This window comes from Colias philodice, chromosome 22, assembly GCF_061535455.1.
Source record: "Colias philodice isolate Cphi_HAF_F1 chromosome 22, ilColPhil1 Martin Lab GWU primary, whole genome shotgun sequence".
NCBI lineage: Eukaryota > Metazoa > Arthropoda > Insecta > Lepidoptera > Pieridae > Colias > Colias philodice.
The window spans coordinates 7,493,482-7,513,986 of record NC_143107.1 but is presented as its reverse complement, the minus strand read 5'-3'; the positions used below and the strand labels follow the sequence as shown (position 1 = coordinate 7,513,986).

Sequence of the window (20,505 nt, the reverse complement as noted above, 5' to 3'; positions counted from 1 at the left end):
AAATAAAGTTTTACTAGCGCTCTCGAAGCCTAAACGCGTTGTGAATTTTTATTTTCATTTTTAACGTTAATTTAATACGCACGTCCATTCAACGCGAGTGTTCAAGCGCGACTGGTATATTGCTGTGATTTAAATTAAAATTATTTTTCTAGGGTATTAAAAAAATCTTGTATATAGGGAATCTGAGATATTAAATTTGTAAGATATATCAGCTAGGTTTATAATTTCAGGATATGTTTTGTTTATCTTATCAGTCAGTCAACATGGCAAATACATAATGTAACTAGCGGTCCGCCCCGGCTTCGCCCGTGATACCTACATGTTTAAACTATCCTATCTCTCAAGTTGTATCAAAATGCACATGGTGTGCGAATTTTATTATAATCGGTTAAGTGGTTTAGGAGTCCATTGAGGACAAACATTGTGACACGAGATTTAATATATAGGTATTAAGATAAATCTTGTGTCTAAAAGTGTTAAATAGACTATCAGTGACTTTTTAAAGGAGCTATTGCACGCCTCATAAGCGAAGCGTTGAGGTGGGTACTACTGTCACTTCGCGCAAAACATCTGATTTTTCAAACTTAAAATGTCTTTATGTATCATACATTGCACTTGTAAGATAATACATACACACACATATTAAGAAAAAACACTATTTTTAACGTTCATGATATTTTTGATGTCATTTTTGTTATTTAAACTAGTTAAAAAACAGTTTAAATAAAACCGGCCAAGTGCGAGTCGGGCTCGCGCACAAAGGGTTCCGTAGCAGCAAATATAATAAATTACAGTTAAATCAACCTATCTCAAAAACTATAAGAGATACTTTGATCAAACCAAAAATCGTTGAAAGAGTTAATTAGCATGCATCACCTCTATTTTTTTTAGAATTTTATACCCCGTAGTTATAAAAATAGAGGGGGGGGGACATACTTTTTACGACTTTGAGAGCTGATATCTCAAAAACCGTTCACTTTAAGAAAAATGTTTTTTAGAAAACTTTATATCATTTTAAAAGACCTTTCCATTGATACCCCACACGGGTATGTACATCGAAAAAAAAAATTTCATCCCTCAGTTACATGTATGGGGGGCCCCACCCCCAATTCTTTTTTTTACTATTTAGTGTCATATTTTTGTAGCGGTTCATACAACACATATTCCCATCAAATTTCATCACTGTAGTACTTATAGTTTCCGAGTAAATCGGCTGTGACAGACGGACAGACGGACAGACGGACAGACGGACATGACGAAACTATAAGGGTTCCGTTTTTGCCATTTTGGCTACGGAACCCTAAAAAGTTCTGTCTTGGACGTCCGTGTGTCTGTATGTGCGGATCCTTTTTCTTGTTAACACGATAGCGACCGAAATACTTTACTAATCGAGTCTTTTTTTTTCTCTTACGCTTGAGTATGCTCAGGAATAGAACCCTTTCATTTTTCAGGGTCTGATTCGATGTGGTTTAATTGTTATTAAATAAACAAAAATAATAATTAATAAATATTTATTAAAAAAAATTATGAGGCGTGCACTTTTGGATTTTCCAAATTATTAAACTTTTGCTCTCAAGAGATAGGTTAGGTAGAGTTGAATGAAAGACAGGACATGTCTAGTGACGTTGTGAAACGTAGGAAATAATAAGAAAATCAGCAGTGTGATTGAAAATATTTTATTTTAAAGGAAAGCGTACCATTCTTACATTTCATGTTTTCTTTAAAATTTTTATGCAATAAAACTTATCAGAATCAACCATCCCTACTAATATTATAAATGCGAAAGTAACTCTGTCTGTCTGTCTGTTACGCTTTCCCGCTTAAACCTCTTAACCGATTTTGATGAAATTTGGCACCGACAATCTTTAGACCCTGAGAAAGAACATAGGCTACCTTTTATTGCGAAATATGTACCACGGGCGAAGCCGGGCGGACCGCTAGTAATTAAATAATGTAAAGATCGAGCCTTACCAAAACACAAACGCCGGCGCCTCAGTGGTTTGAACCACAGAACACTGCAGCCTTAGGGTCGATCCTGGCTTGAGGTACTTCTCTGTGGGTCCTGATATTTGTGCCCGTGCCTCTGAAAATGGATTTCTTATTAGATGTATACTAGCTGAAGCATGTGGCTACAATTGGGTGTTACGCAGGTGAAAATTATGTCATAGCAAGTTGATAATTTATTGATTCGCAAAAATGAACTCGTAGACATGTGCTACGAACAAACTTCGTAGCAGTGCTATAGAGCGTAGCGATAGCGTAGCAATACAATTACATTTAATGCAATATAGTAAACAGATTAATAGAACATTGAAGAGTGATGTTATGATAGCCTGTGTAACGAAAGAACAAAATAATAGACAATAAAGACACAATTGGTGCTAGGTTTTCTATATCTTTTATTACGATTTCAATTAAAAAAGTACATAATGAAGTTTTTATAAAATATTTTATATTCTATTACAACTTGGTGGATGTACTCATCAGTATAATTTCCTTCTAAAAAATTGAATGCTCCTTTCATCTCATTATGATAATTCAATGCTAATTTCACCGTGTTCTATAAACGACATTCATAAAAATTAAATATGAAACGTAAATGAGAAATATTTCGGTTTATTCGCTTTAATATGAATTCACACGGAATGTTAATTATTTCCAGGGCTGGCTATTTAGCGTAGGGCTGTGACGAAGGTTGTTTTTAATTCTTTATGAGTACTCTTGGCTTTTGGCTTTAGTGAAATTAAAAGCCGTTTTATCTGTATAAATGTACACATAATTTACAATTAGGGTTGTCGGTCTGTAAAAGTGTGTCACCTCGTTTTCTCTTTAGTGTGAATGAAGTTTTGTCGTTTTGTGGTTTTGTACTTTCAGGCGTATTTAATTTGTTATGAAAAAAACAATACCCAGTTTTATATTACGTAATTTCACAAAAGAATATTCGTCTCTACTTACATAGCATATAGTTATAATAAAAAATATATAATTGTCAACCCTAATATTATATCTGTGATGATTTTACTAGACATCTGGTTCGATTCCCCGTGAGACCAAAAATATCACCGCGCCGTAAAAAAGTTCCAAAGTAAAATTAGTTATTAATATTTAAAAAAGTAAAGTTATGAGCCATATTCTAAAGTAAACATGACGAAATTTTTTACGTTATTAAGGTAGTATGTAGCTTTAGGATATGTTAATAATTTTATACCAAAATAAATATTTTATAGTTTTCGTTCAAATTTCTATTCAGCCTATCTAAATAGTCTGATATTATTTCAACTTAAATTCTTATCTGAAACAATAATACTATCTTCAATTCACTAACCAGATGGGTTTCATAGACCAAAATTAACATTTTTAACTGAAACTAAATAATAGTGAAATATTATATCAAAAAGTATTAAAACTGGTTCTTGGTCTGATTGAAGAAATATAAGAAAGTACTTAAATAAAAATATAATATTGAATCCACTGAAAAGGTCTGATACTATTCGATTGAACCAGACGTTTATTCTGATTTAAATAATTTACATTATAATACTTACCAACTACATCTAAATGTAGAAATATACTAGTTGGTGGGTGTGACGAAACTTGACATTCGTAGATACCCGCGTCTCTTGTCTGCACAAATCGGACTTTTAAGGTCCAATCCTGAACCAAGAAAAAGTAATGAATTAAATTAAATATAGATTGTAAAATGATCTCTAGGTTCTATACAACAAGGTCCAATCTGATAAAAGATAGGATTCGGTCTGGCACCTATTTGACCGTAAAGAAGATCGATCTGTGAAATGCACATAGGTACTTAAAAATTGATAAGGAACGTTAATATTATTATGTAGCAATATTTAGCTTTTATATAAGGTAAGTAATTTATTTTACAATGGCATACATATTCACAAGTAGTTGAAAATCTGTGTAACGTTTACGATACGTAACGTTATTTTTTGGAAACCTTTGCTTTCTTGAAATAAAGATTTAAAACAATTTTACCAAAAGTTTTTTTCAATCATTATCAACTTCAATAGATTATTCCCTTTTTTAAACTGAATTAATATCACATAATGCTTATTTTTACAAAGAAAATAACTCTTTAATATTATGTTCATCCCTATCACATTACATAGTATTATATAAACCACAAGAATATATCATAGCGTATTTACCTCAGAATGTTGCAAATGTATAGCTTGAAACCTTTGGTCTGAACTGTACGTGGTCAACCCCACTGTAAGCAGGTGATAATCCTTCCTACGTATCCAGGACACCTGGAACAAATGTTAAGCCTTTATTTATATAGTGAAACTATTTATTTATGTACATATAAGAGATGTGTTTGTATTTATGATGAGTTAATTTTAATTTTGAAAGCATTTTCATGTTAGATTTTAAAATTGAAAATTAAATGATGATAAGATCTATACTCTCTATGTTGTTTGGGAGACAATTTTGATGAATTTTAGTACAGGGATAAATTTATCCTTGGACCTTGAGCAAAGTAGACTTTTTATGACGAAAATAAACTTACGGGTAAAGTAGGGTATATGCTTTTTGCGTGATGCGCGGACGAGACATAAAATAATCTATGTACATGTTTATATGTACTAGTTTTAGCTCGCAGAGTCACTCATGTTTGTAAATTGTAAGCTTTCTTTGTGAATTTTAAATAGAAACAAACGGAATTTAAAATTGAAATAGATAGATATACATTTCGAACTATGAATGTATATATTCCAAATTCATACATATTCGATGTGATATTTTTAAGTGAAAAAGTTACTAAATATTCTGTTTGGATTTTCTAATAATGAGAAGATGCTACCTACCCTCATTATGTAATTTCACACAAGTAATATACAGAAAAAAATACAATTAATAACGAGCAAATCTTACTTGTAATAACTATAACATACAATTTTTAACTAAAAGTATAATTATATGTACCCTACAACATAGTAAACTATTTGAAATTCCCTCACTACGTCAATATCGAGGGAATTCGTATGTTTGGACAGGCGTCGATGGTTTCAGAGCCATCAAGTAAATAAATATTTTGCACTAGTTTACGCAAAACCAACTAGAACTGAACTCAGAACTATTGGAAAATAGATATTAAATCTAAAATTATATGGATGGAAAAGGATTTTTTGTTAGTTTGTAACGTAACACAAACAAAACAACTAGTCGATCGATTTTTAAAGTCATTCTACCATTAGAAAGTTATTTTTGAGAAGGATTTTGCGACATACAAATTTAAGCACGAATAAAATGAATATAAAGATTCATTTGTATGTACGCGTTATTTTTAACCTAGCTGTGCCCAGCGGTTGGTCTTAGCGTGATAGTATACAGCCTATACCTCGATAAGTGGGCTAACTAACACTGAAAATATTTTTCAAATTAGTATCTTAGTTCCTAAGAATAACGCGTTCAAATAAACAAACACTTCAGCTTTATACATACCTACAGAATAACGTTGATACTTTATTCCGCAGTGTAAAATACAAGTTTAACACAACTACCCTGTGCAGTCAGATGAAAATAAATACAATAAACCAGTCACAAAGACTTATTAGTGAGGGTAGGGTCGAACGTCGAATAAACTACGTCAGAGAGGCGAGCATGAAAATTATCGTCATTGTATTAGTATCGTCATCGAGAGCATTTTCATGGGACTTTGAAAAGCGGCTCCGTCGTGCATAAAAGGAACTACTATTTATCTATACTAATATTAAAGAAGAAGAGTTTCTTTGTTCGGTGAGCAAGGATTTGCAAATTTCCGATTAAAAAAATTATTTCAGTGTGTAGCAGTAGTATTTATCGAGAAAGGCTAGGCTAAATATTATTAGTATGTAATAACGATGTCATGCTTTTGATGACGATAGGAATACTTTAGGTATATATAGTTTTCGTGTTAGCGCTTCTGAATACCGAGGAATAATTGCTACGAATGTTCCCCGTATTAATTTGAGGTGACTTTTAAATATTCTATGGCATAATAAGTTTTCACAATTTGTGTGTCAAGTGACAATTATTGAAGCAGAATAAAACAGTTTTTTCTAACAGCTTTATTTCTATGCCACTTAAGTCTAAAATTACCATAAACAAAAGGCTTGCGTCAAATAATTACAAATGCGACTAATTTAGCTAATGAGCCGAGGCTTTTTTACATAGAATACAGTAATTAGCCACGTTTTTACTTTACGAGTCTCGCGTTTGGTTCCCTTTTAAAGTTTAAATGTAAATACTGAATACACTTCGAATTTAAATGGCGGTTTAATTAAATAGCGGTTTCTCTTTGTATTTTTAATGTCAAATGGTGAGTAATGGAGGGTTCACACGAGAATGTACTACGTATTGCTTAGAAATAAAATATATTTAAATAGCTCACTCGCGAAAAAGTGAATGTCCTTTGGGCGCGTTGAGAGTAAATTTTCAAGGTCGCGTCATGACAATACCGTCACGTCATGGAGTAAGGTGACGATTTTGGTATGTTTGAAGGTAACTTTTGTCTTTTTTTTTAATAATATATTTTATTTATTTCTATAATGAAAATAGACAGACACACGTACAAATGAATAAAAGTTATAACACTCCTTTTTGCGGTGGGGTACACTTTCTTAAAAAAAATAAGAGCAGATGCTTTTTTACAAATGCAGAATTGTTCAAAGAATAAACTTGATTTTTTCCGACTCCGTGATTCATACAAATTGTTCATAGTTCAAGAAAAATGGACGACAAATTTAAATATTAAAATAAAACTTTACGCTGGCGATTCCCACCTTCGTCGGTACGATCAAAAGCAAAGAAATGGAGCGAAAAATATATTATACAATACTGTTCATTGAATATTTTAAACTTTCCGATAAATATACTAGCCCGCCGACCAGGCTTTTTCTCTATATTTTTTTTTAAATCCATTTTAGCTTCATATTGTACGTCAAAATAAATTTTAATATTTGATTTTTATGTTATATCTTTAAAAATTCACGTTACATCTTTATAAAAATCTCGTCAACGAATTGACTCATTCCGATGATTTTTTATGTGAAAACGTCACATATCGATCGTTACAATTTTTTCAGTAATCGTAACTTTTAAAAATACCTATACCTAAAAATACATAAATTGTAAAAATATATTAGTGGCCTCATAGGTAAATCGGGCTTAGTATTATTCAAATTCTATTCATTTTCTTAAAAAATGGTTCTTTCGAAGAAAATCGTTATTTATAACATTGGCTATTGAGAGAATTTCATGAATTTAATATTATCAATTTATAATTGCTAAATTTGTATAGATCATACATACTACATAGTATAAAACAAAGTCGCTTTCTCTGGCCCTATGTCCAATTGTATGCTTAAATCTTTAAAACTACGCAACAGATTTTGATGCGGTTTTTTTTACTAGATAGAGTGATTCAAGAGGAAGGTTTTAGTATATAATTTATTACGTTTTAGACAAAGCGGGCGAAGCCGCGGGCGTTAAGCTAGTAATGAATATTTTAACATTAACAGTGGCTTCGATCGCTATTTTTGAAGAGTTGGTTTGTTTGGCTGTTTGTTTGTTTGCTTGAACGCGCTAATCTCAGGGACCATGGATCCGATTTGAAAAATTATTTCATAATCCATATCGAGGAATGCTTTAAGGCTATTATATCATTATGTTTAGACCAATAGGAGCGGAGCAATGCGGGTAATATACCACAGGGCACAGCTAGAAAATATTTTAAAACATTGGATACGGAAAAAAGGTTTAATATATTAATTAAACTCCTAATAGTAATAAGATATTCCATTCTAAACCCATTCTATTCAATGAGCGTTTAATATTCTTTTCATTTTAATGTAATTCTAGATAGAAATTAAAATGCACTTCAGAGTTAATATGGATTGCATTATGCATACAAAATGCAGGAGTTTAAAATTATTCCTCGTACGTATGATTAAGCAAAAACTTTATTTAAATGAATGGAGGGAATTTATTATAATGTTTATTTGAGTTTAATTGTATTATATTAAAAAACTAGCTTTCCGCCCGCGGCTTCGCCCGCTTTGTCTAAAACATAATAAATAAAATTATATACTAAAACCTTCCTCTTGAATCACTCTATCTATTAAAAAAACCGCATCAAAATCCGTTGTGTAGTTTTAAAGATTTAAGCATACATAGGGACATAGGGACAGAGAATGCGACTTTGTTTCATACTATGTAGTGATGTTCAAATAACTTCAAAATAATGCAATTATCATATTATAATATTATATTCGATTATATTATAATATTATATTAGTTTTTTATCGAATATCCACTGTTCAGCTACTTCTAAAAGATGAAAAACACGCGAAAATGTACAAAACGTTTTAACTCATCAGTATAGACGTCTGAAACACAAAGATAATCTTCAAAATATTATGCAAAACGCCACCTGAGAGATTGTTCACAATATTATTAAAAACTTTCGCACCTGTAGTCCGACTTAATAATTTAATTCATGACCGAATAACAGCCATTCTTCTTTAAAATAACTCGAAGAAAACTCTTTTAAAATTAAGCATTAATTTTTGAAGTGTTGAGGGTATGCAATAATTAACTTGAAAAGACGTTGGTAGCATAATCAACTTTATGTAATGGTGTTACGGTTGAAAATCCCTTGTCGAATATGAAATTTTCCCTTCCTGCGTAAATCTCTTTTTTAGTAATTGGCTGCACTTGCTATGGAAGGTAAGTCTTGCGTGTTTTCGTTTATTTCTCGTTCAAATTTACCTATTACATTTTCTGCTTTTTATTTCTAAAAATGGAGCTATAAAGATCGGAATGAGCAATTTTGTCTGTAAAAGGAAAAACAACGGGATAATTTACGAGTAAATACGTTTATAAAGGTATGTATTATAAAATTATTGATGTGAAATAATTTAGTAAAATACAATAATACAAAATATACCTATAGCAATTCGAATCTATAAAACTCAATATAAAGCATAAAAACAAACTAATAATGTTGTTAAAATGAGAAAGTAAATTATTACTAGAGGAACTTTAAACACGCCAGGTAATAGATATAGATAACCCGTAAAACTAAATTGACCTAATTCTTAAACAGAAGAAAAATGTTTTTAACACCGTTTCATTCGACGCAGCATGTGCATAATCTAAGGTTATAAAGCACTATAAAACATAAAATCAAGCTCACAATGTGTGAATATTGATGACGTTCATCAGTAAAACATACATATTCATGAGTTTGGTGTATGTAAATTTCTGATATAACACGGCCAAATTACAAGACCCCATTGCGTTGAGAAATCGCTATGTAAGTGATCTCTTTCATCAGATTGGGTAATGGGTATATTTCACTATCTCCTGATTATTGAAAAGGTATAATATCAGTACGTTGTAGATAGGGATAGTATTCAAATCTGACGTGTGTGCGTGCGCGTGTGCGTATACGTACGTAAATGTACGTATGTGCTTGTGTATTTGTCGGGGTGCCTGTCTAAAGCGCGTCACACACGGTGAAGATACTATAATATTTTATGTTAAGATTATCTACTATAAAATATTACAGCATCTTAAGGTATCCGGTATCAGCGTTCTGACCATCATTTTTTTCTTTTTGTCATTGCGTACTAAGACCCCTGTAGAACTGCCATCCTGTTACAAATGACCCGAAACACTGACACAAAATTTCGGGTCATTTGTAAGAGGATGGCGTATGTAGAATCTTAACATAAAATAATATAGTATCTTCACCGTGTGTGACGCGCTTTATAATATAAACTTATTTTTAAAATAAGCATGTCTGTGTGTTTGTAATTGAATGCGCGTGTATGAAGCTGTCATAACTAAATGCCCTGATAAATTTGATCTGAAAGTATAAGAACCAGCTCTATCTACTTGGATCTGTATCTACTATCGAAAATTGCCACATATAATTGGACCCAACAGCATAAACACATACTTCTATTTATACTACCATGACAAACAATCCTGCATAGTAAATTAAATTCAACAGAACCAGTCCAAAACGTTAAGGTATTCTATTCCCCAGGAACCGAATCGAGATTCCACTAAATGGGTATTAGAACTTCCAGAAGATTCCCAATGGACCACGGGGATTTAATTGAAAACTTGCAGATTATACAGCTGACTGCGCGTTATTGATAGTTATCACGAATATTGGTCGAACTCTCTATGTTAAAAGGAAAAAATTCAAGAGATTTGTAGGTTAACATAACTATTAGTTAAAAAATCCTTCCGATTAAAGTGAGTCAAAATCGAGTCTAAAGGAACCGTTTACACATAACACACGATAACATACAAACCTACAAACATACAATAAGGCTCATACTATACGAGCGGTTTTTCCGCCGCGGGAATCCGCTTCTGAAACGCACTAGTCACAATTTATGCGACTAAATCGTGCTAAAAAGCTTGTTATTAAGGGGTGTATTCACCTGCGCTTATATGAATAGAAAAGAATTGATTTTATCGTATTATAAAATTCGGTTACTTTAACTTTAACAATGGAACTTTTACTAGTGGAAAACTGCATTTCATGAATGGCATGATTCTTTTTATTGCATTTATCCCAGATGCGATCGTAACAAATGTATCTATTTATTTATTTATTGAAACAAAATTATTCATTGTAGTAATTATAGTAAAGCGTACATTGCATTTAGTAACAATACCGTAAAAAATAAAAACAAAACGGAGCTACATACTATATGCATCCAAGTAGCTGCTACAGAGGTCCAGGATAGCATTTGCACTGCTAGCAAAAATATCTATTGTGGCATCAGAGGCCAGCACACTTTGAACACATACACATTGAAAAGGAAGAAAAAGAAGAGAAGCATATAAATATATTATTTCTTCATCATCAATCAAGCCAACATCTACAACAATATAAAAGTTAAACGTGATATAAAACTCAACTTATATACGGTTTAATTCCAAGTATATAATTAACAACCTAAAGATAAACCCAAAAATGTACAATATCAGTAAATCAACGTAATCCCGTCATCGATGTAATTAAATGAATTAATTAATATTAAAATGTCTTTCGGGAGCTGTCAACAAAAAGTTCGGAATTCGTTAAGCTTTACTTGGCTCGCTTTTAAATAATTTAAGATCCATTAATAAGTTTGTTACCTTGTCGTGCTCGGAACTTGGATTTTTGGACAAAATTATTAGGTAAATGTGAAGTTCTGTCGCTTTTAGGGCGTCGGTCAAATACATGATTCAGGTGATTTAGACTTCTAGGTTTTATATGAAAAAATAAAAATAAGTGAACATATCATCAGTTTTACAAGTTTTTATCAGATTACCTGCTCATTTGCTTGCTCTGCCATCAAAAACAGAAATACTAGGTAGTTTTAATAAACCGCATAAGATGTATTTTTAAATTTTTTAGACAGTCTTATCGAAATATTTGTAGCATTTTCTGAAGATGATTTAAATTAAATTATACATAGTAATTAAAACATGAAACGATGAAAGTAAACAATACGTTAAAATTAGCAAAAGGCTTATCGCTAGTTAGCGATCTCCAGCATGCAACCCTTAAAGTAAAGGAAGAAAAATAAAAAATGACGTGGGAGAGCAGAAACAAGGCAATTGATAACAAGGAAAACGAATAATGTACTACATAATGGCGTATATTTAGCTTTATAAAATATTACTTAATTGGTTTTGATTTTTATTTGAACAGTTGTTGAGAGCTTCAATGAAAGTGGTATAAAAATAAAATGAAAGCTGCTTGCAAAATAATACACTAATTGCATCTTATTCTGTTCTCAGCAAAACTAGGTTTTAAAGCATTATAATATCAGAAGAAATGTTTGCAAATAATATTATACCAATTTGTATCCAGACTTTGTTCAGTTTTCTGAGGCACGAGCGAAACAAAAAGTTGAAAAGTTATTTACAAGGAATTATGGACGAAACTAGAACGAAATCGTGGATATTTTTAATGTTATAGTTCTTTTGAGGTTTCGGAATGATTATGGGGTCCTTGGTAACGCGTTATTGGGCTTGGCTTGGCTTTTTATAGTACTTTTATTTGATTTAGAAAGACATGATGGACCTTATTTGAAGAATTCTTAATGCACTAGGTGAAATAACCACGTTTATTATTATTATTAGTTTTTGAATATTATAAATTGTTTAGGTACGTTGTGAACTATTATTTTTATATACGTTTATGTTAGTGAAAATAGGTTTAAAACGTGTTTAGTTTTTCCGGAAATCTATTGGAAAACAGCAGACAACCATTTTTTTAATGATTTGGTAGATACCGGTCACACATTTCTCCTGCCCGACAAAGTTAATTTTCACGAAATATTTGCATCAGTTATTGCCAGTAGATAAATATACCTTATATAAATGTTCCTATTCCAATAAAGTGGCCTGGAATAAATTTCAACTTCCATATTACCGTAATAATTTTAATAATAAATCAGCTCGATTCTGCCAACAATTAAGTCCTATTTCAACAAATTTTAATTTAGAAATTACCTGAATTCACCACACGATATTAACGTTGCCCACCATAATTGATTCAGAGAAATTTAGGCTGTATTGTTATAACTATAAAGTGTATTATTGTTTGAAATGTTTTGAACTTAAATTCTAACTTAAGATTAAGCCAGCGACTGACCCTTGACTAGTTAGTTATTCTGTTTGACTTTGTTCAACAAACTAATATTCTAATTGAGTAGTTTAAGATGTTTTATTGATGAACTAGGGAGTGAAATTTAGGATATTATACTATAGCTTTATTATTTCAAGTTATAAGTTTTGATATTTGGCACAATTTATTTATTACGTAAACTATAAATAAGATTGTACTTACATATTTTTTATTATTTTTACTAATTTTTAGGAATCATGACTACAGGGGCGAAAAATGGTTAAAAGGGGAAAGAAGTTTTAATAGAAAAAGCGAATTTCATTTCTTTACTTTTTCAAGCTTTAGGTACTTATACTTAAAGAAAATGAAATTTACCATAGCTTAAAATAAAGCTAATTTATTAAATACATAACTTAAGTTTACAAAGATGTTATACCACCATTATACTACACTAGCTGCGCTCCGCGGTTTCACCCGCGTCGTTCCGCTCCTATATTATAGCCTATAGCCTTCCTCGATGAATGGGCTATCTAACATCGAAATAATTTTTCAAATCAGACCAGTAGTTACTGAGATTAGCGCATTCAAACAAACAAACTCTTCAGCTTTATAATATTAGTATAGATATAATATTATTAGATAGTAAAATATATATAACCTGGGATATCACCTGTCACCTTTTAAGCTTTGTGCTCACTGAAGATCAGTGATGTATTAACAAATGTAAGTCACTGACCCGGCAGCAAATTTGAAAGGTCTGTCACACTTACAATTTCTGTTTTTAGTTTATATGTTGTTTTGAGTTTTACCTGTATTTTGTTTTCGTATTTGTAAGCAATATTGTCTTATCTATGAATATATTTTATAACACATAATATGATAGTACATCGTCTATCTCTTATGTGAAGAAATAACAAGCCGAACTCTAAATTGGTTTTATATAGGTACTGTGCCTAAATTACATGTTCTTATCGCATTTTTCTTTATTTTTAGACGGTTGCAAAATGAAAGTATCGTTAAGCCCCAGGGTATACTATGATTTTCACCTAGATTTCAACAGCTGAGGTATCGCTGTCTTCGACGTCTTAATTCTTATAATAGAGCCAATTAACCCATTGACCACCGAGCGGCCCGATCGGGCCGAGACACAATAGATTTTCTATTGTGTCTGTGATCCGAGGACTGACGGATTAAAATACAAAAATATGCATAGTAATATTATGTTTCATTTAAAGTACTTGTCTTATTGCAGTAGTGGTAACTATATACTCACAATTCCATCGCCAATATTTCGTATGACACAGGGCAGTAGCGCGGTGGACCCAGTCTGTGACGTCACCACCGTGTTGTTCTCTGTCGCGAAGTGTTTCTCTAAAGTGCTTGTATAGATGTCCTCAAGTGGTGGAAAGGATACTGTGAGCTCGTTCAGTTCTGGCCGATCGGTTGTTGGTGGACCTGTAGAAGATTTTATTGTTATACATTTTTAAAGACAGGAAAAAAATCTATTTTAAGGCTGGATTCGAATCTGCGTCTTTTTGCCATCTCGGGGCAATGCCTGACCACTCAGCTACCTGTGATCCCTCCAGAGCAATCATATTTATTCTAACTTTTCGGTTTTATGTGTGTAAAGGATACATACCATCTATTGAGATGATTAAACATTATTTCAATTATTAAAATATTGTAATGATGGAATGCGTCCTCTTTGTTTAATTTGATATTTAGTTTAAATAATTCAAATGCTTTTATAAATACTCATATTATTTTAAGAATAGAAAAATATAGTATTTTTGAATATAAAACCAATTTGGTATCAAAAATACAAATCCCGGCGAAATTAATAGATAATTTTCGTTCCTGTATTTTATACATCATTTAATCAATTTTCAAAATAATAGTGTGATAATAGTCCATAATTTGTAAACAATTATGTTCATTGTAATGTTACTAAAACTTAACGACGGTATCTTGAGCTCCTAAAACACGTCCATTCCCATAGAAAGACGTTGAATTAATAAACAACATAATTTGTTATCTCTAATTACGCCGAAATAGGATACAGTTACAAATGAACGGGTAATTATATGAAAATATCACTTCTAATTAGAATGTTTTAGGTAATTGAGGGTATTTTCTTACAAACTTGCCTTCATTGTGAAACTTTAGTTTAGTTTATTTTTGGTGCCTTTATTTTGGGTTGTTTTATTTTCAAACTTTTTAATTATGTTTAATTGTTATGGGAATAGGCAGTGTTATTAAAAGCAAATGTTTATTCAATTGCCGACGATTCCTAAGTTATAACTTTTCATACGTTAAAACTTTTGTTTGCGCGAATTTAGTGTTTAATTTTTATACTAGGTACCTATCTCCTATTCGGAATGTTGTTTTTAGCTGTTTATCAATCAATTTGCTAGTATTAAAATATTTTTTGTAATATTACGAAAACATAATATCTATAGTCTAGAAATACGAATTCAAAGTCAAAGTCAAAGAAATAATTATTATTATTTTTTTATGTCAGAGCAAGCAAAGGAGCAGGTGGGCCACCTGATGTTAAGTGGTCACCACCGCCCATAAACACTTGTAACACTTGAAGTGTTACAGGTGCTTTGCCGGCCTTTTATGGGCAAATAAGCTCTTTTCTTGAAGGCCCCAATGTCGTAGTTGTTCGTTGAATATAAATGTAATTTTCACTTACAACAAGACTCTATTGAAGCACAGCCAGCTTATACATAAAAAAGCACAGATTAAGTTACTACTTAAATAAAAGTAGGTAAGTTTACAAATATATTCATGGAAAACTCATTTGAATCGATAGCATAAAACTGAATACAAAAGACAATATTCGATACAAATACCAATTATTATCAAGATATTTATCTTTGTATTCAATACCATGAAAACCTTTTGAAAATTGAAGATTTCAATTTCATTAAAAGCATTGAAAACTTGAAAAGTAAAACGAAATATAAATGGAAGAAAAGTGAAATAGTTCCAATGAATAAGTAAAATTGCTGAGTTTTCAAAGACTCTCGGTAATATTTATTTATTGTTCTCTTATTATACTATGATGTTTACTGGATTAAAATATATATTTTAATGCTGATTGCTGAAATCGAATAATGGGTATTGTAAATATTATTTATATGCATTGTAAAATTATACTGTGGCGTATTTTATAATGTCAATAAAGATTTACTTTGAAGGGAATTGATATTATTTCCGTTTAATTTTCTTTCGTTTGTATAATAAGTTGTTACTTTATAGGCTAATTATTTATGAAAGAAGCAAGTTATTTAAGTTTTTTAACAAGTTATCCAAGGAAAAATAAAGAAATATACGTTAAGCAGTTATGGACGCAGTCAATCTATAAATTTCCGCTTAATATTTAGTATATTATAGGTAGCCGACTAACTTGATCCATAATTTTGTTCCATACGCGCTATTATGGATATAATATTTACTTATAAAACGTTATTATTTATTGGTAATAATATAATACATCTAGACGTATAGACTAAACTAGAGACTGATTAATAGGCGTCAAACATACCTACTTCTCAACAAACCACAAAACATTCACAAATATCACCGATCTAACATATAAAATCGAAATCATTCCCTACCTAAAAACCCATTCCTGCAAGTCAGTTAAAAAGAACAACATATAAGCGAGTTCTGACCCCGTTCTCAAGTGGTTCATTAAGATTTTTACGACACCTGAGAGCCTTTGGAGTCGAATCTGCACAATGGTGAATGTTTTTCAAAATTCTAAAGGCTTGGACTGAAGACGTGTGTGCATTTTTGATGGACTCTAATAGTGTTTGGTATATTTTTAAAGGAATTGCTGACTTATGCATATTACAAATACAGATATTTGTAGTATCTTAAATTTAATTTTGACGAGAATTGAGTTGGTCAAATAAAGTATCGAGCTTATTGCCGAAGTTATGTACAATATGTACCTATGATATTATTTTTAATTTGATTTAAGTAAGGAGTTTCTAGTCTTGTCGGTGGTAGTTTTAATTATTAACTACATCAATGCTTCTAAACGTTTTAAGTTTGAATTTTAGTTCTTAATATATTGTATTTAAAAAGAGGCGTATTGATATGACAATCGTTTAAGGGCCGATTTTTCAATGCTTGGATAAAACTTATCCATCCAATAAAATATTACAAGATAATTTTAAAATGTCACGTAAACTGTCAAATACGGGCAATTAGAATACGTTTTTAAAAATGGTAGTTTTATACATTATTCGACGAATAAGTTTTAATCAAGGATTGAAAAATTAGCCCTAAGTATAGTATTTAATTTATTTATTGAAAGTAAATATCATCTGCGCGTTATTATAAATAAAATTAGCATTATAATTAATATCAATAAAATAAAATCATATTAAGTATTTTATAGTGATTTCATGATTGCAGGTGCTAAAATAATTACAGTTCACATAATTTGCGCTCAACATATGAATGTAAATATTGAAAAATCGAATCCAATGATTTAAAATTTACACATAAATATGTATTAAAATATAATTATTAAAATTTTTTCTGTACATTGCAAAGTCTGTGAACAAAAGCTGAACAAAACGTTTGTACCCTTAAACATCAATTTTAGAAATCAAGCAGAAATCCCTTATAATATGCTCTTATATGAAGAATGTTTTAATAACCCAAAAATAAAATTTAAATAACTTTAACTTCAATAACGTAGCTTTAACCACAGAGTCACTACCGATCATTTTGAATTCATAATTTAATTATTTCTTCAAATAACACAAACTATAAAGTTTTATTCATCCCTCTGACACACTTGGCCAGTCGTTTTTAACAAGATCACACCTACATTTCATTGTTTTGTGCACCTTTGTCCTTTACAAAAGTCGTTTATAAACATAAAAGCTATAAAGAATATTCCTTTTTCTCTTCATCTAAATTCAGATCACATCTGCACCGAACATGACATTTTATTTCAACTTAATATTATGTTAAATGTTTCCAAAGTACCTCTTTTTAGATGTCGACAGAACTTATTATTTTGGATGAACTGTAATTTCATAAAGACCAACTTTTGTCTAAGTTCTTTCATACGATGTTATACCATTTATAATACATATTTAAAGTACAACACGTATACTTAAATAACATAGTATCTTAAAAGTGGTAAAGTAAAAATGTGGCTTCACATGTTTGCGTATGAAGGTCTTGTAAAAACACCCTATTTTCTCAATTACAAATTATAATATAGGTAAAAAATGGCTGTTTAACTTTTTTAGAAATTTAAAAACATATCAGTCGAGTTTCTATTTTCAAAAATATATTTAAACTGGCAACAAATTTAATCCACTCCACAGCAGAGCGGTTATGGCCAGGCTGCGGTTAAAAACGAGTAACACGGTGATTCGAAATGATATTACTTTATGCCCGCAAATTAGAGAAAGCTATAAATAAACTCTGAAGCTCTAGAATATAATTTAAACCTCTAAACACACGTTAACCACAGCTCTGACACATTAAAATTCCTTTTAAATAGATGTCAAATTTCGTATTTCACACAGATACTACACATACGTATACATACACGCGTAAATGTGTGCGTGTAATCTGAAGTTGTTCGAATTTTAACACGCGTGAAAAAAATTCTAAATTACTAAACGTGTTCGAATTTTGAATTTTAAAAGACGCTGACATTCTTTGTTTCTCTCTACAGGCGCGTAAAACCATTGCATAGACATCATAACTGTATTTTGAGGTTCATGTTTTGCAAAAGTTTTTTTTTAAAGCCTGTTAAGATGAAATTGCTATAAAGTTTTACACAGATTACTACATACCTAGTTACTACGTCAGTTAAACAATTTTAAATACGTGCTTATTGCTTATTGCTTGTTGCTTGCCTGCGCCTAATCTCTGGTGTAGATCATTAACTACATTCTTTAGGTACCTACCTCACCTTTAACCATTAAATATATACAATTATACAGTAATATAATTTTTAAGCTATTGCATAGCTTCTATCGCGGGCCTTGAGCGCGGGTACCGAATCGAGAAAATCCGTAACGAAAAAAACCTCACGCTCCCCACTCCGACGGGCACGGAGGTGTGGCTTGAAGGCATGCTATGCAATAGCTTCACCGCGGCAGTCCTCGAGTGCCACACGTCTTTTTTTATAATTATTTTTTCATATTATTATGCTCAAATTGACGTGTCAAGGTCGAAGAACGTTAATTGATGTTCTAGCAATTAAGATCATTATTTATTAATTAATATGTTTAAAAAACATACCTTCACCAGCTCCTATCGCGCTGTGGACGAGGAACACAACGACACACAAGCATCGCTGCCCCTCCATCGAATCTGACGGGCTATACTCCTGAAACAAGGAAAGAAACATTTGATAAATCGTAATAATCATCAGAAAAATGTAATTTGTAAGGCATGACTTTTTTAATAAGAACTTTAAACAAACGCTATAAAGTTATTTATATCTACTATACCTAGACTTATAGAGTCGATTCCCATAACACAATTCTTTCCTAATTAAAAAAAAACCCTTAAAATATGTACATAACGATTGATAAACGCGTAATAACTAGCACTTACCACATTATTATTCACAAATTAAAGACGAAATAATAAATGTAAAATAAACAGACAATATTTTTTCTAATAATTAGAACAAACAAATAAATTTTATAATACCGCCAGGCGCCAAAACGAATTTTTTAAAACAGCTGTCAATCTGCGTTTTTTTTTTTCGCTTATGAATGCAGATAATATAACTATAAATTGCCAGTATTAAAATTTACTATGATAACAAATTAACTTTGGATATTTTGAATTTATTTAAGACAACTTTATTTATAAAATATTAATAAATGTATAATCAATAATTTAAAAGAATTAAACCGTTACATAATTTAAACTCAAATGTAATAATATATATTTTAGAACGGAACCTCAGAACGGAACACACTGTCTATGTCAAATCAAATGTCAAACATAATGAAATGTGAACTACAGACAAATAATTATTGAAATTATTACAAATTATATATTATTAGTGAATTAGGTACGATTTTTCAGTTCTTTTTACGAACGTAACGTGGAAAATAATTGTATTTTAGCCTTGTCTATCGTCACAAGAAGCACTCTTTAGTGAAAAAACCAGGTAAATCTCTTCTTTTTCATATTGAGGAACAAATTAAACACTTCGATAATAAGCTGCCATTCACGTCTGTCATACAAAACTAATCTTCAAGCAGTTCTCAAAGGTCTTGTTTTCAAAGAACAATTGCGCTTTGCAAACTTTCAAGAGACTGACATTAGTAATTTGAACGACTGAGACAGTTTTGCCACGTTTTGCTGTTTCTTTTGAGCTCAGTTTAAGGTTTCATATTTTAGCTAATAATATGCTAGTTCATGCTCTTTCATAATATTTTATATTAAGAGATTATTTTTCGAAATACACGATGATAATTTAGAATTCGCAGATTTAGTTTTATTTGACTAGTTCCATTGTTTTGGTGTATCATTTTCGAATTAATAGAATGATAGGTAATAGTAAAGCTAATAGTTATTGAAGTGAAACTTCTTTATCGGGGTTGGACAAAAATTTAGTGTCACATTTTTGCGTTACGCCGTACGCGTGACATTTTTGCGTTACGCCGTACGCGTGACATTTTTGCGTTACGCCATACTCGTGACATTTTTAAGGTCATAAAGAAGTTTCACTTCTTACGTGTGTACTCTAGTACACGCATACATTTTTTTACTAATTAAGCACGAAAAAGCAAAATATTATCCTGTGCCTATTAAAAAACCGTTTTATATTTGAGATGCTATTGTTAATA

General features: G+C 31.1%; 1 protein-coding gene across 1 annotated transcript in view; it reads right to left on the bottom strand.

Annotated features, from left to right (window-relative positions):
* The window catches only part of LOC149478519 (uncharacterized), a 33,349-nt gene extending 14,329 nt beyond the window's left edge, over window positions 1–19,020 (bottom strand). The window contains exons 1-5 of the mRNA XM_089709370.1: window positions 18,938–19,020; window positions 13,920–14,101; window positions 4,170–4,271; window positions 3,546–3,654; window positions 1,972–2,083 (exon numbers count right to left, since the gene is read on the bottom strand). Of these exons, the coding sequence (XP_089565496.1) occupies window positions 1,972–2,083; window positions 3,546–3,654; window positions 4,170–4,271; window positions 13,920–14,101; window positions 18,938–19,004 (572 nt within the window). The 5' untranslated portion in view covers window positions 19,005–19,020. The remainder of the gene's footprint in view (window positions 1–1,971; window positions 2,084–3,545; window positions 3,655–4,169; window positions 4,272–13,919; window positions 14,102–18,937) is intronic.
* Between the last annotated feature and the right edge of the window lie 1,485 nt (window positions 19,021–20,505).